Below are 18609 nucleotides of genomic sequence, written 5' to 3' on the forward strand. Positions count from 1 at the left end.
GGTGTGTGCTCGCATGGGAGTGCACACGACTCACACCTTCAGCTTCTCCATATTGGGGTCAGCGCTGATCTTGATGGCCAGGGCCAGCATGTTCAGAGAGTCACCGCCAGTGCCCACCGGTCCTGTGGCGCGCCCCAACACCCCCTCCTCTGAGCGGTAGATGGTCTGCTCCATGCCTGGAGGTGGGGAGCGTGGGGCGGCTTCCATTCTGCCGCGAGGGGGGTTCTGGGTATTCTCTACGCTGGCTGGGAGGGGGGGTACGGGAAATATGGAAGTTATTGCAGCCAACACTGACTTCCTATTTTCTACCTGAAGACACGTGACGCAGTTTCAAGTGAAAATTTGTACCCCATCTGTCAATTTGGTTATGAGAATTATTCCTCAACTTACCAGTGAGCTGAAACAATGATAATGTGCTCGCTACATGCGGAGGATCTTACAACAAAACACGTGGCTAGATCACTATGTGGCCAAATCCAAAAAGGGCGCTGTCATATTTAATTATCTGTAATATTTTATCCGGACAATTTGGAAGCATAAATGTAGTTATTTAAATAAAATATATATTTATCTCCAATTCTGGATGTTGGCTACAAGTCAGGGAATTATAATTGCGGGTTCCAAATGCCCCTTTGCTGTAGAGGTGCCCCAAGCTCGAATAGGAAGTAAAACTCAGTTAAGTATAGTGCCATTTACACAACTCACAGCGCCTTACTACACAATCCCAGGAAAAACCCTTAACATTAAAACGACAAGGAAACAACCCTACACAGACGGGTACACAAGAGAAAATAAACGTGTTTTCAGACGAGCCCTAAAAACCTCGACTGATGGAGCGTCCATAACGAACTGGGGCCAGACATTCCACAAACGAAGCACCTGACTACAGAACGACCTATCATCACCCACTGGACGCAGATTTGTCCTTGGTACACTCAGGTGCCCAGATTTGGTGGATCAAAGTTGCCGGACAGGAGTATACGGTTTCAGCAGATCACCGAGATATAATGGAGCTGAACTTTTTCAAGACCTTGGAGGCCAGGACAACATCGTAAAATAAAATTTTGTATTTGACTGGAAGCCAAGGCAGGGAACGAGGAGTAGGTGTGATGTGCTCACATTTCCTCACTCCATACAAAACCCCGGACAGCAGAGTTTTGCACAAGCTGCAACCGATTTAAAACATTCCCAGTTGCACGACTAAACGGGCATTACAATAATCAAGTCTCGATGAAATAAAAGCATGCACCAATCTCTCTCAGCATCTGGTATTGAGAGGACAAGAATCATTCACACGTGTTCATGTGTCAACCCACGCACTCACTTCACAGCTGTCAAAGATTAATTTTACGGTCATCATTTTAACAACCGCAGAGGTCTGCAGGACAAAGTCGCCCCCCGACCGCGCTCCGACCTCGTGACCTTACGACCGTGAGTCTAGCGCTGCTCCCGACGACCGGCACAAGCCCCGGGGGTGAGAGAGGGGGTGGGTGGACGAGGCGAGAAGAGGGGGCGGAAGTACCACGGTGATGCAGGCCCACGCGGTTGGCCTGCATGCACACGTAGCGCAAGTCGGGCCGGCCGGCATGCTGCACCACGCTGAACACGCTGGTGCCCTCCACGTCCACGCTCACCTCGCCGTGCCGGCCACACGCCACACGGCCCTCCTCGTCCTTGGGGAAACGCAGCGCACAAACAATATACAACCACATTATATACGCACACTATATATACTATATACACACACAAAGACACTCTATATATTCTTTTGGTCTTTCGGTAAAGCCACGTAGATATAAAAATAATAACAATATCACGACGTTTCGATCGCAACACAAGCAATCATCATCAGGTGAAAAATATAGCGGGAGAGCTGCTGAGGCAGGAAAGAATGCCTCAGCAGCTCTCCCGCCCACTTCAAACATTGTCGTTTCATTGTACAAACAATTCGAATCATTTAAAACGTGATAACACGTGCAATTTTAGTGTGAGTGGTTTATTCAGCAGTGCTTTAGTCAAAGGTAAGTGTTGCATAGTGGATAGTCCTACCATGAGTTATGACATGTCACACGTGTAAAATATTTTTGGAATAGCACGCACCTCCATATACCACGCATGGTCTTGTTTTGTTTGTAAAAAGTGGTATACTCCACGGGTTATATACGGGAAAATACGGTATACACACTATATATACACACGCACACTATACACACACTAAATACACATACGCACTAAAAAAGATCCCCCATATAGCCTATAACAGACTGTTGGGGCAAGTGCTGTTAGCAAGCACCTATGAAGGCCGGCAAGGCACACCAGGGGGTGGGTGGCCAGCACCACGCCCGGCCGCCTGTATCTCCCGAGTGGCGATGTTTCACACCGCACTAGGTACTCATTGAGGCTGAGTCGACCAAGGGGAGGCCCAGGACTGGTTCAGATAACCATCACTGGTGTTGGCCGTGAGCAGGAATTGAACTCTGGTCACTGGGTTCGTAGCACAGCGCGATAACAGTGACACTACTGCTATATATACACACACACACATTGAAGGCATCTGACTCATTAGCCTTGTCTGCATCCCTCCACTGATGGTCATGTTGACCACCGTGGTGCCCGCATCCCGTTGATGGGGAGGCGAACCCACAGCAGCCTGGCACTCACAGCTTCCCACACCTCGCCGCCATGCTCCCACGCCCCCTTCATTACTTTGTTCAGAAGAAGAGCAACTCCCTGTTGTTTAGCAGTTTTCCACCCCAAGTGGAGTAGAGTCCACCCTTCATGGTGATTGGAGTGAGAACCAGCCCACTGGACCTCCTGTATTCCACAGAGGTCAAGGTGGTACTGGTCCAGCTCCTGACAAAGGATTGGCAGCCTCTCCCCTGTTCAAACATTCCACATGGCTAGGTGCAGTGGTTTCCTAATGTTGCCTGCAGAACAAGCCGAGTTTGAGCTCTTCGTGTTTTTATCGCGATTTAGTTGAAGGTAGAGGAGTTACCTGCCCCTCTCACACCCGTTCAGAGTCGTCATTGGCCACTGTGGCTGCTGCAAGCATGCCATGAGGGTAACAGCCAATTAGTATCAGCTTTCCCCCCCCCCCCAAGGGATTGCTCACAGCACGCCAGTGTTGTGAATTGGCAACCACCGAGGAGGTGGGAGGTTGTTTTTGCCAGCCACACAGGTGCACAAGACACAAAAAATAAGCACACACACAAAGATTAACATGCTTATCCAGACTCAAACACGCACACATTCTCATTCGAACACAAAAACACGCGCACACCCTCGCACGCAGACACACGAACCTATCTACGTACACACACGCACGCTCGCCTTGGTGGCGGTGTGCGCCGTGACGCGCCCGCGGCCGATGTTGACGAGCATGGAGAATAAACTCTGCTTGCGACGACCACCGCAACCGCCTCCTCCACCTCCTCCTGGTCCCACTGCTCCGCCGGCGTCCGCGAGGCCCAGGCCACCCATGCCGCCCGCTCTCCTCCGTCGCGGGTGACGCCACATGGCATCGCCCCCCCCCATAAACCCCCCCAGGTCATCGTCGTCCTCGGAGCCCGACTCCGAGTCACCTGTGTGAGGAACGCGGCAGGCACGTGAGGGGACACTGCCAGGTCAGAAGCTCTCCAGTACATGCGCGACGCTAATTAGTTCGTGTAAGAGGGTAGGTTGGAGGCGAAGGCTGAGATGCGACGGATAGGAGAAAGAACAGAGGATGATGCTGTCAGCGATGGAAGTGTGGGGTTGAGGACGATGCAAATCAGGCAGTGGTGTTAAAAATAAAGTGACGACGGCGCACCCTTGGACTTCCCTCACTATGTTAGTTACCTTTCCCCGTTCCCCTTCTCCCTCCCCTTGTAAATAATCCTCATGTCCCTGCGCGTGGTCCGCTACTTGGCTGGGGCAGCGAGTCCAATTACCTACGCACGGTCCCGCCGCACTCGAATTCGAAGTTGCCTTTCACGGAGTTTCTGTTCTCCGTCCAATGGCGATCAGCGTATAGTTATTACCACTGTCGCCAATAAAACCATTTAAAGAAGTAAATAAAGCGACTGCGTATTTGTGAGACGACGTAAAAGGGGGAGAGACGTAAGTTGGGCTACTGCCACACGAGTGTTTAGATCTGGGCTAGGGGCAGTGCCACAACGTTAACGTGACCCCAGCGCTGGGGCCGTGGACGGGGCGGGTACCGTCGTGCATGCCCGACTTGCAGAGCAGGAACGCGTCGTGATTGAAGGAGGAGCTGATGAGCTGGCTCGCCACTGACAGGCCTGGCGGGCCACCCCCGCCGGGGCCCAGCACCGCGCTCTCCACCGTCTCCAACGGCAGCGGCGCCGCCGGCTCCCACAGCAGCAGGTTGTTGTTGATGCTGGCGACAGACACAACAACAAAAACGACGACGATGACAACCGCCGTCATTCGCCATTAAGTGGCGGTGACATCACCGCGGCGCTTGTGCCGGGCAATGTGCACTTTGAGGCCACATGAAGTGTTGCAGGAGGTCACGGGACAAATACAAGATGCTATGGGTTGACTGAGATGAATAGTAGATACACCACCTGTGCCCCCTACTGTACCAACATGCTGTGTTTTAACCGCCTGGCGCTCCTCTCATTGTTGGGAGGGTGGCTCCTCTGCCCCCTCAGTTGTTGTTGGAGGGCGACTGCCTCCAACTGCCCAGTAGCGTCCTTCACAAACCTCCTCCACAGAGGCTGATCTTGACACCACTGGTACCAGTCAATGGCAAGTCCACTCAGCTCCACATCCTCCATATCCTCCATATCAGTCCATCTCTTCTCTAGCCCGTGCCACGCTCGTTTAGCCTCCTCTATCTGGCCAAACAAAAGCTGTTAGGGCATGCGATGGCTGGGCATGCGGGCTACATGATCCAGCCAACGAAGCCTTGCCTACTGCCCTGTGCCCATGACCGACACCCGGGCACATGTGTACATGTGCACAGGGAGACACAGGCACACGGACATGTGGCCACATGGCACAGGGACACATAGACACACGGGCACCCCGACACACGACACGCAGGCACACGTGCACATCTACGATAGGGGGAGTGTCTGTCTTGTTGCGTTGTATCCTCCGCTGAGCCACGCGCTGTGTCGTCTGTACCGGTTGTAGAGGCGCTCGTAGAATGCTTTGCTGGGCAGCATCACGTTGAGGTTGGGCAGTGTGAGCTCCAGCACAAAGTGAGAGTCACCCATCGCCTTCTCCTGGAACTCCAGCATTTCCACAGCATCCCCCGGCATCACCATCTGCGCATGCAGGACACGCAGGCACAGGCTTTACTAAACTAAACTATTTTTTATTTTACCAGGTAAGGCCCACCGAGCTATAGAGCTCTTTTTCAGAAGCGACCTGGCCACAAATGATTGCTCAACAAAGTGGCTTATCATGTGGAAACGTAAGGCAGCCAAATACTCTAAATGCATGTTTATAAATGTGGAGGGAAAAACCTGGAGGACCTGGAAAAAAATCCACATGACCATGAGGAGAACATGCAAACTCCAAATATACAGGCGTCAGGGTCAAGATCGAACCCACAATCTTCTGTATACCACGGCCAACACCAGTGACGATTATCTGAACCGGTCCTGGGCCTCCCCTAAGTCGACTCAGCCTGATATGAGTACTTGGTGCTCATATCTTTGTCTTCGTGTGTGTGTGAGTGTGTGGGGAGCGGTAGTGTAGTGGTTAGCGCGCTGCACTATGAACTCTGGAACCCGGGTTCAATTCCCGCTCACGGCCAACACCAGTGACGATTATCTGAACCGGTCCTGGGTCTCCCCTAAGTCGATTCAGCCTGATGAGTACCTGGTGCAGTGTATAAACATCGCCACTGGGGAGACAAAGGCGGTCGGGCGTGGTGCTGGCCACCCACCCCCTCGTGTACCGTTAACAGCACTTGACCCTACAGTCTGTTAAGGCTATACGGGGGATCTTAGTCTTTGGCCAGCACCGAAGGCGGCCACCCCCCGCGCGTCTCCCAGGCACTGGCGACGGCACACCGCAGGGCGCACCTCCTCGTTCTCGAACATGACGCGGCGCGAGGAGAACGGTGACGGCTCAGCGGAGCCGTTGAGGGTGCAGGCGTCGTCCAGGGAACCCTGCGGGGGCTCGTCGGCCATATCCAGAGTCGGCTCCAGCACAGAGCGCTCCGCCTGCGAGTTCACGCTCAGCACCACCCTGCGTGCGGGGGGGGGGGGGGGGGGGAGACACACACCAAAGAAAAAGATCCCCACAAGTAGCCTTAACAGACTGTTGGAGGCAAGTGCTGTTAGTAGCGAGTAGCACTGATGAAGGCTGGCACTGTAGCGTATGATAAACAGACACCCCTAACCAGTCCCTCCAGAAAAACGCGGAGTTTTTTGGTGATTGTTGCGGGCAAAAATCGTTGATTATGCGGCACGTTTTCCTAAAAAATGCGATGGAATATGCGGGATATTTATGCAATTTTATGCGATTAAATTGCGGGAACTTGCAAAAATTGCGGGAACTTGCAAAAATTGCGGGAACTTGCAAAAACTGCGGTTTTATGAAAAAGAGAAAAAAAAGTGATTCTCCCAACACCCTATTCACTAGGCTACTACTTTAATGTAAAGAGTCATTTCTTATTACTTCCTATGATAAGCAAGCATACTACATCACAGAAAGTGCTGGGAATATTTAAGTTCTCATCTTGTTTTATTTCAGACCTTAACAAACAGATGGCTCAAACTTACAAAACATTGAGTCGAACAAGTTCTGTAGCTTTACAAAATGAATATGCTACAACTTCTGTAAAAATGAATAAATAAAATATTAAAAAATAAAATGTGTGCTTCCTGTTTTACAGAGGTAGCTATGCAAAATAATTTGCCCCCACTGTCATGTAACACACTGGGGAACTGCTTTGCGCGGTCTTTTGCGCTTATGTTTGTTGGCAAATGAGAAAGATTTGCGGGCTTCATCATGGTTTCATTGGCATCGCGGGGTTTGCAGCTTTTCAATGATGTCGCGTAATGAGTGACGTCACTTCATAACGTTCCCATGGCAACAGGGGAAATGGCTGCGCTTGTGTGAAGTAAACGCAACATTTTTAAACTTTCTGCTAAGATATATGTGACTTTTTGCAACGAAAATGCGGGGATTATGAAATCATGCAAGCCCGCATATTTTGCGCGCGGAAATCTGCAATTTATGCGGCGAAAGTGCGGCGTATTTGAAAAAACGCGCCCCCTGCATAAATATGCGGACTTTCGCTGATTTTGCGTGAAATCTTGCGATCGCATAATCGCGTTTTTCTGGAGGGACTGCCTAACCCTAATCTGTGACACGAGCTGCCTGATGCTCTGCTCGTTGTGAGTTCCGCTCCTCCGCCCTCCTCCTCCTCCGCTGGTGGTGGAGGAGGGCGGCTGCCTGTAAACTGCGCAGTAGCATCCTTGCACACACACTCACACACATACAAAGATCCCCCGTATAGCCTTGACAGACTGTTGTGGCAAGTGCTGTAGCAAGTAGCACCCTACGCCGGAACGACACACGAGGGGGTGGGTGGCCATCACCACGTTCAACCGCCTTTGTCTCCCTCGTGGCAATGTTTATACATCACACCAGGTACTAATTTGAGGCTAAGTTCACCTAGGGAGGCCTAGGACCAGTTCAGATAATAGTCACTGTTGTTGACCGTGAGCAGGAATCGAACTCGGCTCTCTGGGTTCATTGCAAAGCGCGCTAACCATCACACTACTGCTCCCCCTGGTCACCCATCTCGAGCTTCATCCAGTTGTGGCCCGGCGGCAGCGCGCTCGCCGCTTGATACAACAGAGGTTTGCACTTTTAATCCGGCAGCCTGCCCAGGCTATTAATGCAGAGTGTATTAAACATAAATACACTACTCACTCTGCTTTATGGTGGACGTCAAAGGTCCCGTGACTTCATTTGAAATGAGTAGATGATCGTGTGCCAGTGTCATGGTCCAAATTTACCAACAAAATATATGACCTGTAAATCACCCAACTGAAATCTGTTCTGCACCAAATATTTTGTGCATGTGATGCATTCTACCAGCCTTGTATTCTTCGTTCTGGTTGCACGACCTTGTCATTCACAACCTGACCGTGTACCGTTGTTTTTGTTTTATAATTCTCACCAGGTTTCTGTAACCAGGTCCCCATCGAAAATGAGAATATATTGTCCAATGGGATTTCCCTGTGCCAAAAAACCAAAAGCAGAAATGATCTCCCCCTATTGGCGGACTAGTATCCTCTTGCAGGCCACGTGCTCAGTCACTTGGTGCTGTACAGGGACAGCTGCCACTGGTGGTGCACTTTAAAGCATGTTGGAGATGAGATGTATGTGGCTTATCGCGGGTGACACGCCCTGAGGTGCAGGAAGGCAGCCCACAACGTGGTTCTCATTGTTACATTCACGTCTTATTTGTACACGCAATCATTTACTGTTGTACTTGTCATGGATTCATACTCTTTGGTTCTTTCGGTAAAGTCACGTAGGTATAAAATAAAATAAATCACGACGTTTCGATCGCAACACAAGCGGTCGTCCTCAGGCGGAATTTTTTTAATCCAGCAGTGGGGAACTGCTGAACCAGCGAGGGAGCAGTTATAACAAGGTTATACTGACGTGCTTGCGTCCGTGAATGGAATTCATTTCCAGCTCAGACCCCGCTTGCTTGCCCATCGCCACATATATAACCTTATTCTTAGGTTTTTTCGGTAAAGTCACGTAGGTAAAACATCAAAATTAATGAAAATAAAATAAAAAGAAAAATCACGACGTTTCGGAGGCAACACAAGTCTCCGTCATCAGGTGGGACCGTCACAGCCGAATTAGCTGCATCAAGTGAGGCAATGATTCAAGAAGTAATCCCTTATAAGCAAGTTGAAGGGGGGAGGAGAGGGGGGGGCTCATCAGAATGTGGTAGCCAATGAATGGAACGTATCGGGAGGGAGGGGGGCGGGGCTCAAAGACAGCACGGAGTGCTAAGTACAACGCATCGGGAGGGGGGGGGAGCGGGGCCAAAACAATGGACGACGGCTTGGACGCGGTTACTGCTGCACACGCCAACACAATGGACAGAGAGGGGGGAGGGGAGGTCTGATACACATGATAGACAAAAGAACGAAAATGCCCATGTTTATACCAATGCTGGCTGAACAATGAAGAGAGCACTGCCAAAAAATAACTGGGGATGTTAACACTCGGTAAAGTAAAGTAAAAGAGTGCCTGTCAGATAAGATAGTCCAAAAAAGTGTAATTAAGTCTTTTTTTGCGTGGTTGATAACATCTTTCCAATGATTACTAAGTTTGTACCCATCATCACGGTTGAAATTATGTCTGTGTTTGTATATTTGTATGGCTTCGTGTACAAACCTTTGATGGTAGCCGGGAGGTTTGCAGAGAACCTTGGTCTCGGAAAAGACAATTTCATGAGAGCCCACCGAGTTGTAGCAATGATCGGCAACGGCAGAAGAATCAGTTCTGCCGTGTTTCAGATCTGACTTGTGCTCGCGGACACGATCAGAAACATGACGTTTCGTTTCTCCAATGTAGCAATCACCACAAATGCAACTCAATTTGTAGACTCCAGGATACTATAAGTCAGGAACGACATCCTTCACAGATGGAATCAGATCACGGATTTTATGCACTGTACTGAATCGGACTTGGATCTTATGTTTGTTTAGAATTTTGGAGATCTTTTTGGTCACGCCTGCTATGTATGGTAACGTGATGGTTTTGGTCGGAGTTTCAAGTGGCTGTTTCTGTGTGGTGGGAGAGACAGCTTGGCGGATAGTATGGTCAGAGTATCCGTTCATCCTGAGGGCCCGATGTACATGTCTTAATTCACCGGTCAGGTGGTGTTTGTCAGAAATGCCATGGGCTCTGTGGTATAGCGTTTTGATGAGAGAATTCTTTTGAGATGGGTGGTGGTGGGAATCCGGTTTCAAGTAGGAATCTGTGTGGGTGGCTTTCCTGTAGACAGAATGTCCCAAGGATCCGTCAGGCCTCCTCTCAAATAGAATATCCAAGAATGGTAGTTTACCGTCTTTCTCCACTTCCATGGTGAATCTGATGGATGGGTGTCTAGAATTGATGTGGTCCAAGAAGTGGTTCAATTGATGTGGTCCAAGAAGTGGTTCAATTGAACCACTTCTTGGACCACATCAATTCTAGACACCCATCCATCAGATTCACCATGGAAGTGGAGAAAGACGGTAAACTACCATTCTTGGATATTCTGTTTGAGAGGAGGCCTGACGGATCCTTGGGACATTCTGTCTACAGGAAAGCCACCCACACAGATTCCTACTTGAAACCGGATTCCCACCACCACCCATCTCAAAAGAATTCTCTCATCAAAACGCTATACCACAGAGCCCATGGCATTTCTGACAAACACCACCTGACCGGTGAATTAAGACATGTACATCGGGCCCTCAGGATGAACGGATACTCTGACCGTACTATCCGCCAAGCTGTCTCTCCCACCACACAGAAACAGCCACTTGAAACTCCGACCAAAACCATCACATTACCATACATAGCAGGCGTGACCAAAAAGATCTCCAAAATTCTAAACAAACATAAGATCCAAGTCCGATTCAGTACAGTGTATAAAATCCGTGATCTGATTCCATCTGTGAAGGATGTCATTCCTGACTTACAGTATCCTGGAGTCTACAAATTGAGTTGCATTTGTGGTGATTGCTACATTGGAGAAACGAAACGTCATGTTTCTGATCGTGTCCGCGAGCACAAGTCAGATCTGAAACACGGCAGAACTTATTCTTCTGCCGTTGCCGATCATTGCTACAACTCGGTGGGCTCTCATGAAATTGTCTTTTCCGAGACCAAGGTTCTCTGCAAACCTCCCGGCTACCATCAAAGGTTTGTACATGAAGCCATACAAATATACAAACACAGACATAATTTCAACCGTGATGATGGGTACAAACTTAGTAATCATTGGAAAGATGTTATCAACCACGCAAAAAAGACTTAATTACACTTTTTTGGACCATCTTATCTGACAGGCACTCTTTTACTTTACTTTACCGAGTGTTAACATCCCCAGTTATTTTTTGGCAGTGCTCTCTTCATTGTTCAGCCAGCATTGGTATAAACATGGGCATTTTCGTTCTTTTGTCTATCATGTGTATCAGACCTCCCCTCCCCCCTCTCTGTCCATTGTGTTGGCGTGTGCAGCAGCAATCGCGTCCAAGCCGTCGTCCATTGTTTTGGCCCCGCTCCGCCCCCCTCCCCCTCCCGATGCGTTGTACTTAGCACTCCGTGCTGTCTTTGAGCCCCGCCCCCCTCCCTCCCGATACGTTCCATTCATTGGCTACCACATTCTGATGAGCCCCCCCCTCTCCTCCCCCCTTCAACTTGCTTATAAGGGATTACTTCTTGAATCATTGCCTCACTTGATGCAGCTAATTCGGCTGTGACGGTCCCACCTGATGACGGAGACTTGTGTTGCCTCCGAAACGTCGTGATTTTTGTTTTTATTTTATTTTCATTAATTTTGATGTTTTACCTACGTGACTTTACCGAAAAAACCTAAGAATATGATTCCTTGCAGTCACGAAAGCTTCAAATCTAGATATATAACCTTGTTGTTGTAACTGCTCTCTCGCTGGTTCAGCAGTTCCCCACTGCTGGATTCAAAAAGAATTCCGCCTGAGGACGACCGCTTGTGTTGCGATCGAAACGTCGTGATTTATTTTATTTTCTACCTACGTGACTTTACCGAAAGAACCAAAGAGTATGAATTCCTGCAGTCACGAAAGCTTCAAATCATGATTGTCATGGATTCTATGGCAGTGCAGTTGCCCCAATCCTGCAACTGGAACAATACTCCCTTAAAAATCGACTGAGTCAACTCACGAGAAGGATGGTTACTCCATCGCACGCTTTCAGATGCGCTTCTGCGGCCATCTGGAACGTTCTTCCTTCCAATATTAGCAAGTCACTAGAGCTATGCACTTTCAAATCATCTAGATAGAAAACACATTTCTTTAGAACAGTTTTTTGTTGAAGTCTGCAGGCCTTCCACCACACTTCCGATGTGCACGGTTAGCGACGTACCGTGGGAAAGAAGTTCCACATACATACAAGGCAGACTTTCCACCACTAGGTCAACGCCTCTATAACAGAGATAAGTGCTGCCCCATTGTTCGTTTGAACAGGGAGAGGACTTTGGGGACAGATTCACGTGTCAACTAATGAAATTTTTTTTATCCAATTTGTTCGCAAAGATGTGCCAATATCTCCATTACCAACCATGGATAAAATAGTTCAACTAATGTGTTTGAGCCATATCGGACTGAAGTGTTTGCTGGAAGGACACAAATAAAATTAGACAAGAATTACATTTGAACGTATTGGCGGGCACACCGGTGGTGTGTGGAAAAAGAAAAGCAGCAAATTTTTGCGCAATAATTACTTATTTTTCCGCAATTTGCAACACCGGTCAGAAAATATTGCGGGGTGATGGCAGTGCGAATTAAAAACACGTTCCTTCGGAGTGGGCAGGTAGGAACTTGGTTGGACAGCGCATTCGTGCACGACAGACAGACAAATAATCCCTGGTGGGCAGTGTGGAACCTGTTGTTCGTACCTGTATGTATAAAAGATAACTTGACTTTAGGTAGCCAGGCAGACAGCCCCCTTAACTATCGCCCCCCCCCCTCCCTTAGGCCCCTCCCCCCTTAGGCCCCTCCCCTGACCCCCTTTCCCTTAGGCCCCTCCCTTGACAACCCCCCCCCCCCATATCCTCAGGCCCCTCCCCTGACCCCCCTTCCCTTAGGCCCCTCCCCTGACCCCCCCTTCCCTTAGGCCCCTCCCCTGACCCCCCTTCTGTTAGGCCCCTCCCCTGAGCACCCCCCCCCATATCCTTAGGCCCCTCCCCTGACACCCCCTCCCTCAGGCCCCTCTGCTGACCCCCCCCTCAGGCCCCTCCCCTGAACCCCCCCTCAGGCCCCTCCCCTGAACCCCCCCCCCCCCTCAGGTCCCTCTCCCGACTCCCCCCTTCCTTAGGCCCCTCCCCTGACCCTCCTCCCTTAGGCACCTCCCCTCTCCGTACCCCGCAGTAGGTCTCCACCAATCAAAGAGCTGTTTGTAAGGTCTCTACCAATCAAAGAGCTGTGTGTATTATATATTTATTTATGCACGACAGACAGACAGACAGTCAGACAGACAGACAGCTAAATAATCCCTGGTGGGCAGTGTGGAACATTGTTCCCCCCTGTATCACTTCTCGTGATGTCGAAGCAGCCGGAAGATGAACGTTACGTGAGCGGCTGAACACGAAGCTTCACAGTCTGTTGCCGTCTAGCAGCACCCAGCCTCGTGATGATTGGCTGCTCCGTGTTCTAACGGCAGATTTGACTCCTCGTGCCCTGGTCAGACGGTTCCTCGATTAATTTCCGCATTAATTTCTTTGTGGACGGTGGCGTCAAAAGATTACGACTCGTGGTGTCATCATATGTTCAAATGGGAAAGCAGCTGCTGAATCTGTGACAAGATATGATGGAGAGTCCTGCAGCTCACTCAAGGGCAACAGCGGCATCGTCACTGTTTTATGAGGACCTGTGTGTTGTTAGGCTGCACCGGTGTACCGCCAATACGTCCATTTACTGCTGTGCTAATCTCATGGTGTAATTTGACCTCTTTTTGCACTCCCGACCCCAAAACCCCATGACCCGTGACCCCATGAACCCGAGCTTTACCGTGGCCAGTCAAAACGCGCATGCTCCGAGCTTGAGTTGAGCTCGGCCTCTGGAGGGGACACGCGTAGAAACGGGACCGGCGGGCGCATTCCACCCTCCTCAAACAAGCCTGCACACAACGGACAAACCACATGAACGCCATCAGTAAACCCTTGCAGTTGAACGGTGCAAGATTGATTCCATGCATCAATGTTATTGTCTCTATGGCACCATGTGAAAGCATTTTTTTGTTTTCCACAGAGTGAATTTAAAGTTGTAGTCACATGACACTCTGCTCATTGTTGTGAGCACTGCTCCTCAAAGGTGTTGCTGGAGGGTGGCTGCAGCCGATAGCTCAGTAGCATCTTTCACCAGCCTCCTGCAGAGGCAAATGAAGACCCTAAAATTGCCAGTCAACGGCAACTGCATCCAACTGCCCAGTAGCGTCTATCACGAGCCTCCACCACAGATACCCATCTTGACACCGCTGATACCAGTCGTTGGCTAACCAATCAGCTCCATATTCTCCTGAACCACAGCAGCCCATCTTCTCCCTAGCCGATGCAGTGCCCGTTTAGTCCATTCTACCCAACTGAACGGTAGCTGGTCGGGCATGCAGTGGCTGAAAATAAGAAACATGACCCAGCTAACGCATGCACACCTGCTGGAGAAGCTCATTGGGATTGTGTCCAGATTTTTCAAGGATCTGCGAGCTCCTCACTCAATCTGGGGAGAACAGGTTTCTGGCAAGATCAGGAGTGGAAACCAACGAAGCCAGAGCATCTGCAAGTCACAGGACTGAACGTCACCCATTTCAGAATCAGAATATTTATTTATCAGAATCTTCATTTCGACTGGTGTAATCCGATGAGCTATGGAGCTCTTTTCACAGATTTCCCCTTGGTATTGGTAGGAGAGGAAAAATTCCAATCCTAGCTAATCCATTAGCCGCAAACAGGAATCAAACTGGGGTTGCCCGGTTTGTTGCACAGTGTGCTAACCACTACACTACTTCCATAATAGAGGTGTTTGGGTTAGATCGCGTAAATATATAAATGTGTCGTTAAAACCCGCCACCACCCGACACAGCCAACTAGTAAGGGGTTGTCACGTAACAACCCCTTACTAGTTGGCTGTGTCGGGTGGTGGCGGGTTATAACAATACATTTATATATTATGCGATCAAACCCTAAAAATCTCTATTATGGATATTGGTCGCGAAATCCTACGTGTTAAACACACTACACTACTGCTCCCCACTTATACAAATATACCTACACCCATATACACGCACAATGACAAAGATCCCCCGTATAGCCTCAACAGACTGGTGGGGTAAGTGCTGTAAGCAAGCACCTACAAAGGCCAACAACGGTTACACGAAGTGGAGGGTGGCCAGCACCACGCCCTGGTGTTACGATTCTCGTGGGAATCGATCCAGGGTCGCCAGGTTGTAGCGCAGCACACTAACCGCTGCACCACCACCACGCCCCACAAAAGACAAAGATCCCCCTATAGCCTTCACAGACTGTTGGGGCAAGTGCGGTTAGTGAACACCTATGAAGCCCGGAGCGGCATACGAGGGGGTGGGTGGCTAGCACCACGCCCGAGCGAACCGCACGCATTCGTGCGAGCGTCACCGTGCAGCTCGCGGAACTGCAGGTGGTAGTGCCGCCGGTCGGCAGAGCCGACCGCCACGGCCGCGCCGCCGCCCAGCTCTGCTTGCAGGTCCAGCTCGGTGAGGTCGATGCGCAGCACCTCGGGCCGCAGCGACTTGCGGAACCACGGCCCCCGCTCCTGCAGCGGCCGCAGGTCCGGGATGGGGAAGCGCACGGCGAGACGGAGAGACGGGGCGCGAGCCACCAGCGTAGTGCGCCGCTCGGCGGCCGCTGAGGCCTCGTCGTCCATCAGCACCTGCGTGAAGGCGCGCGTCTGCGCGGGAGGCGAGACGGGAACGGGACAGGGCGGGCAGGCAGCGTTCAGAGTTGAAGCGGCACTCCTCATGATGTCCGGAGCTCATGAGGGCCACGGGCCCACGATTGGGAGCCCTTGCTCTGAACGCATTGGACAGATGACAGTGGCGTGCTGAGCACAGCTGTCTACGGGGCCTCGCTATGCTGGTGATTGGGTTGTAGGATGTGTGTGTGTGGGACATGAGTTGTAGGATGTGTGTGTGTGGAACATGAGTTGTAGGATGTGTGTGTGTATGGGACATGAGTTGTAGGATGTGTGTGTGTGTGGGACATGAGTTGTAGACACGTGTGTGTGTGGGACATGAGTTGTAGGATGTGTGTGGGACATGAGTTGTAGGATGTGTGTGTGTGTGGGACATGAGTTGTAGGATGTGTGTGTGGGACATGAGTTGTAGGATGTGTGTGTGTGTGGGACATGAGTTGTAGGATGTGTGTGTGTGTGGGACATGAGTTGTAGGATGTGTGTGTGGGAGATGAGTTGTAGGATGTGTGTGGGACATGAGTTGTAGGATGTGTGTGTGTGTGGGGGATGAGTTGTAGGATGTGTATGTGTGTGGGAGATGAGTTGTAGGATGTGTGTGGGACATGAGTTGTAGGATGTGTGTGTGTGTGGGGGATGAGTTGTAGGATGTGTGAGTGTGTGGGACATGAGTTGTAGGATGTGTGTGTGTGGGGGATGAGTTGTAGGATGTGTGTGTGTGTGTGGGACATGAGTTGTAGGATGTGTGTGTGTGGGACATGAGTTGTAGGATGTGTGTGTGTGTAGGACATGAGTTGTAGAACGCGTGTGTGTGTGTGGGACATGAGTTGTAGGATGTGTGTGTGTGTGGGACATGAGTTGTAGGATGTGTGTGTGTGTGGGGCATGAGTTGTACGATGTGTGTGTGTGTGGGACAGGAGTTGTAGGATGTGTGTGTGTGTGGGGCATGAGTTGTACGATGTGTGTGTGTGTGGGACAGGAGTTGTAGGATGTGTGTGTGTGTGGGGGATGAGTTGTAGGATGTGTGTGTGTGTGGGGCATGAGTTGTACGATGTGTGTGTGTGTGGGACAGGAGTTGTAGGATGTGTGTGTGTGTGGGGGATGAGTTGTAGGATGTGTGTGTGTGTGGGGCATGAGTTGTACGATGTGTGTGTGTGTGGGACAGGAGTTGTAGGATGTGTGTGTGTGGGACATGAGTTGTAGGATGTGTGTGTGGGACATGAGTTGTAGAACATGTGTGTGTGTGTCTGGGCTCTCACCATGCTGGTCAATGGGTTGTAGGACATGTACATGTGAGAGCTCATTGTCTCCCCGCTCTGTGTGGGCTGCGGGTGCAGCACGGAGCTCAATCGGTCGACGACACTGATGTCAAATTCACACTTCGCACGGCCCAGGTCGACTGTGAGGGTCGCCTTGGGAGCTGGGGTGGAGCCTCTGCCGCGCCCACCCTACACACACACACAAGGACAAAGATCCCCCATATAGTCTTAAACAGACTGTTGGGGCAAATGCTGTTAGTGAGCACCCATAAAGACCGGCAAGGCACACGAGGGGGTGTGTAGCCACACTCGGCCCCCTTTGTCTCCCGAGTTGTGATGTTTACACATCGCAACAGGTACGCGTTTGAGGCTTATTCGACGGAGAGGACGCCCCGAACCAGGTCAGATAATAGTCACTGGTGTTGGCCGTGAGCGGGACTCGAATTCGGGTCATCATGTTCGTAGCGCAGCGCGCTAACCGCTATGCTACTGCTCCCCACACCCTCCACATATGCGCACACGCACAAGCGATTTCAAAATAGATTTGAGTTAAGGCAATATAATGATTTATCCATATTTGTGTTGTAAAGGCCATCCACCACCTGACACAGTCAAACCAATTAAATTGTCACGTGATTTAGCAGACACCAGATATGTGACTTTTCACTTGAAAACAACAACTATAAGTCACCTAACCCAACTTATTATATATATGCCATAACATGACAGGAACAACCAATAAAATGTAATGTACATTTTAACCACTGTAACTTAATGTATTCTAATCTTATACAAATATATCTGGGCAATGATTAACATTATATGCAATATTAATTACACCTACGCATGAATCTACTAGCCTGTAGCAGGATAACATTATACGTGCATACACACACACACATCGAGACAAGCCCACATATATTTATATTTTCAACTGACAACATGCAGAGTATTTGCTCGCTCTCGGAGAGAGAACGACTTGGAGGTGTGAAGAGGAACCACAAACAGACAGGAAGGCAGCGGCCATGGGTTAAGCCGGTGCCAACAATTGTGTTTACGTGGGAGGAATCCGGAGCACCCAGAGAAAACCCATGCATGCGAGGGGGGAACATTCTATTCCATACTGACGGAATGCTTGAGTCCACATTTTTTGCTGTATTGTATTCTCCTGGACAGTCAGGATATAGCGCCTGTGTGGGGGTGGTGTGTGTGTGGAGGTGTGCTGTGTGACTGGCAATAACCCCACCTCCTCAGTGGTTGCTAGTCGGTAACGCTGTGGTGGCTGTGAGCAATGCCATTGGGTGAAGGCTGATACTAATCAACTGTTACCCTCAAGGTGCGGACAGCTGTTAAAGTGGCCTATGGGGCCTCTGGACGGGAACGAGGGGCTGGTGACTCCCACACCTTTAATTTAATTACTACAAAACCACGTGCAAAAGATCAAACTTCGCTTGTGCCGGAGGCCCCGGGGGAGGGGGGGGGGGATAGGCGTTGATGACGTCTCAAGGCCAAACCCCATTTGGCAGAGCCATAAGACTGAACCTCCGCATCAACGGGAGGCGAGGAATGGTGATGGTGGTGGTGGCTTTAGCCCCCACTGGAGATGAATATCGGTGGAGGGATGTAGGCAAGGCTGATGAGTCAGATGACTTCTATTACCTCCT

At 50.3% G+C, this 18609-nt stretch overlaps 1 protein-coding gene across 3 annotated transcripts in view; it reads right to left on the reverse strand.

Annotated features, from left to right (window-relative positions):
- Positions 1-18609, reverse strand: part of ATG2B (autophagy related 2B) — a 74074-nt gene that overhangs the window by 31860 nt on the left and 23605 nt on the right. For all 3 annotated transcript variants that reach the window (XM_078864655.1, XM_078864654.1, XM_078864653.1), the window contains exons 14-22: positions 16946-17134; positions 15374-15665; positions 13755-13863; positions 6042-6207; positions 5134-5276; positions 4200-4378; positions 3331-3581; positions 1523-1673; positions 37-245 (exon numbers count right to left, since the gene is read on the reverse strand). In XM_078864655.1, coding sequence (XP_078720781.1) covers positions 37-245; positions 1523-1673; positions 3331-3581; positions 4200-4378; positions 5134-5276; positions 6042-6207; positions 13755-13863; positions 15374-15665; positions 16946-17134 — 1689 coding nt within the window. The remainder of the gene's footprint in view (positions 1-36; positions 246-1522; positions 1674-3330; positions 3582-4199; positions 4379-5133; positions 5277-6041; positions 6208-13754; positions 13864-15373; positions 15666-16945; positions 17135-18609) is intronic.

The sequence above is a fragment of the Lampetra fluviatilis genome, chromosome 18 (genome assembly GCF_964198595.1).
Source record: "Lampetra fluviatilis chromosome 18, kcLamFluv1.1, whole genome shotgun sequence".
Taxonomy (NCBI): Eukaryota; Metazoa; Chordata; class Hyperoartia; order Petromyzontiformes; family Petromyzontidae; genus Lampetra; species Lampetra fluviatilis.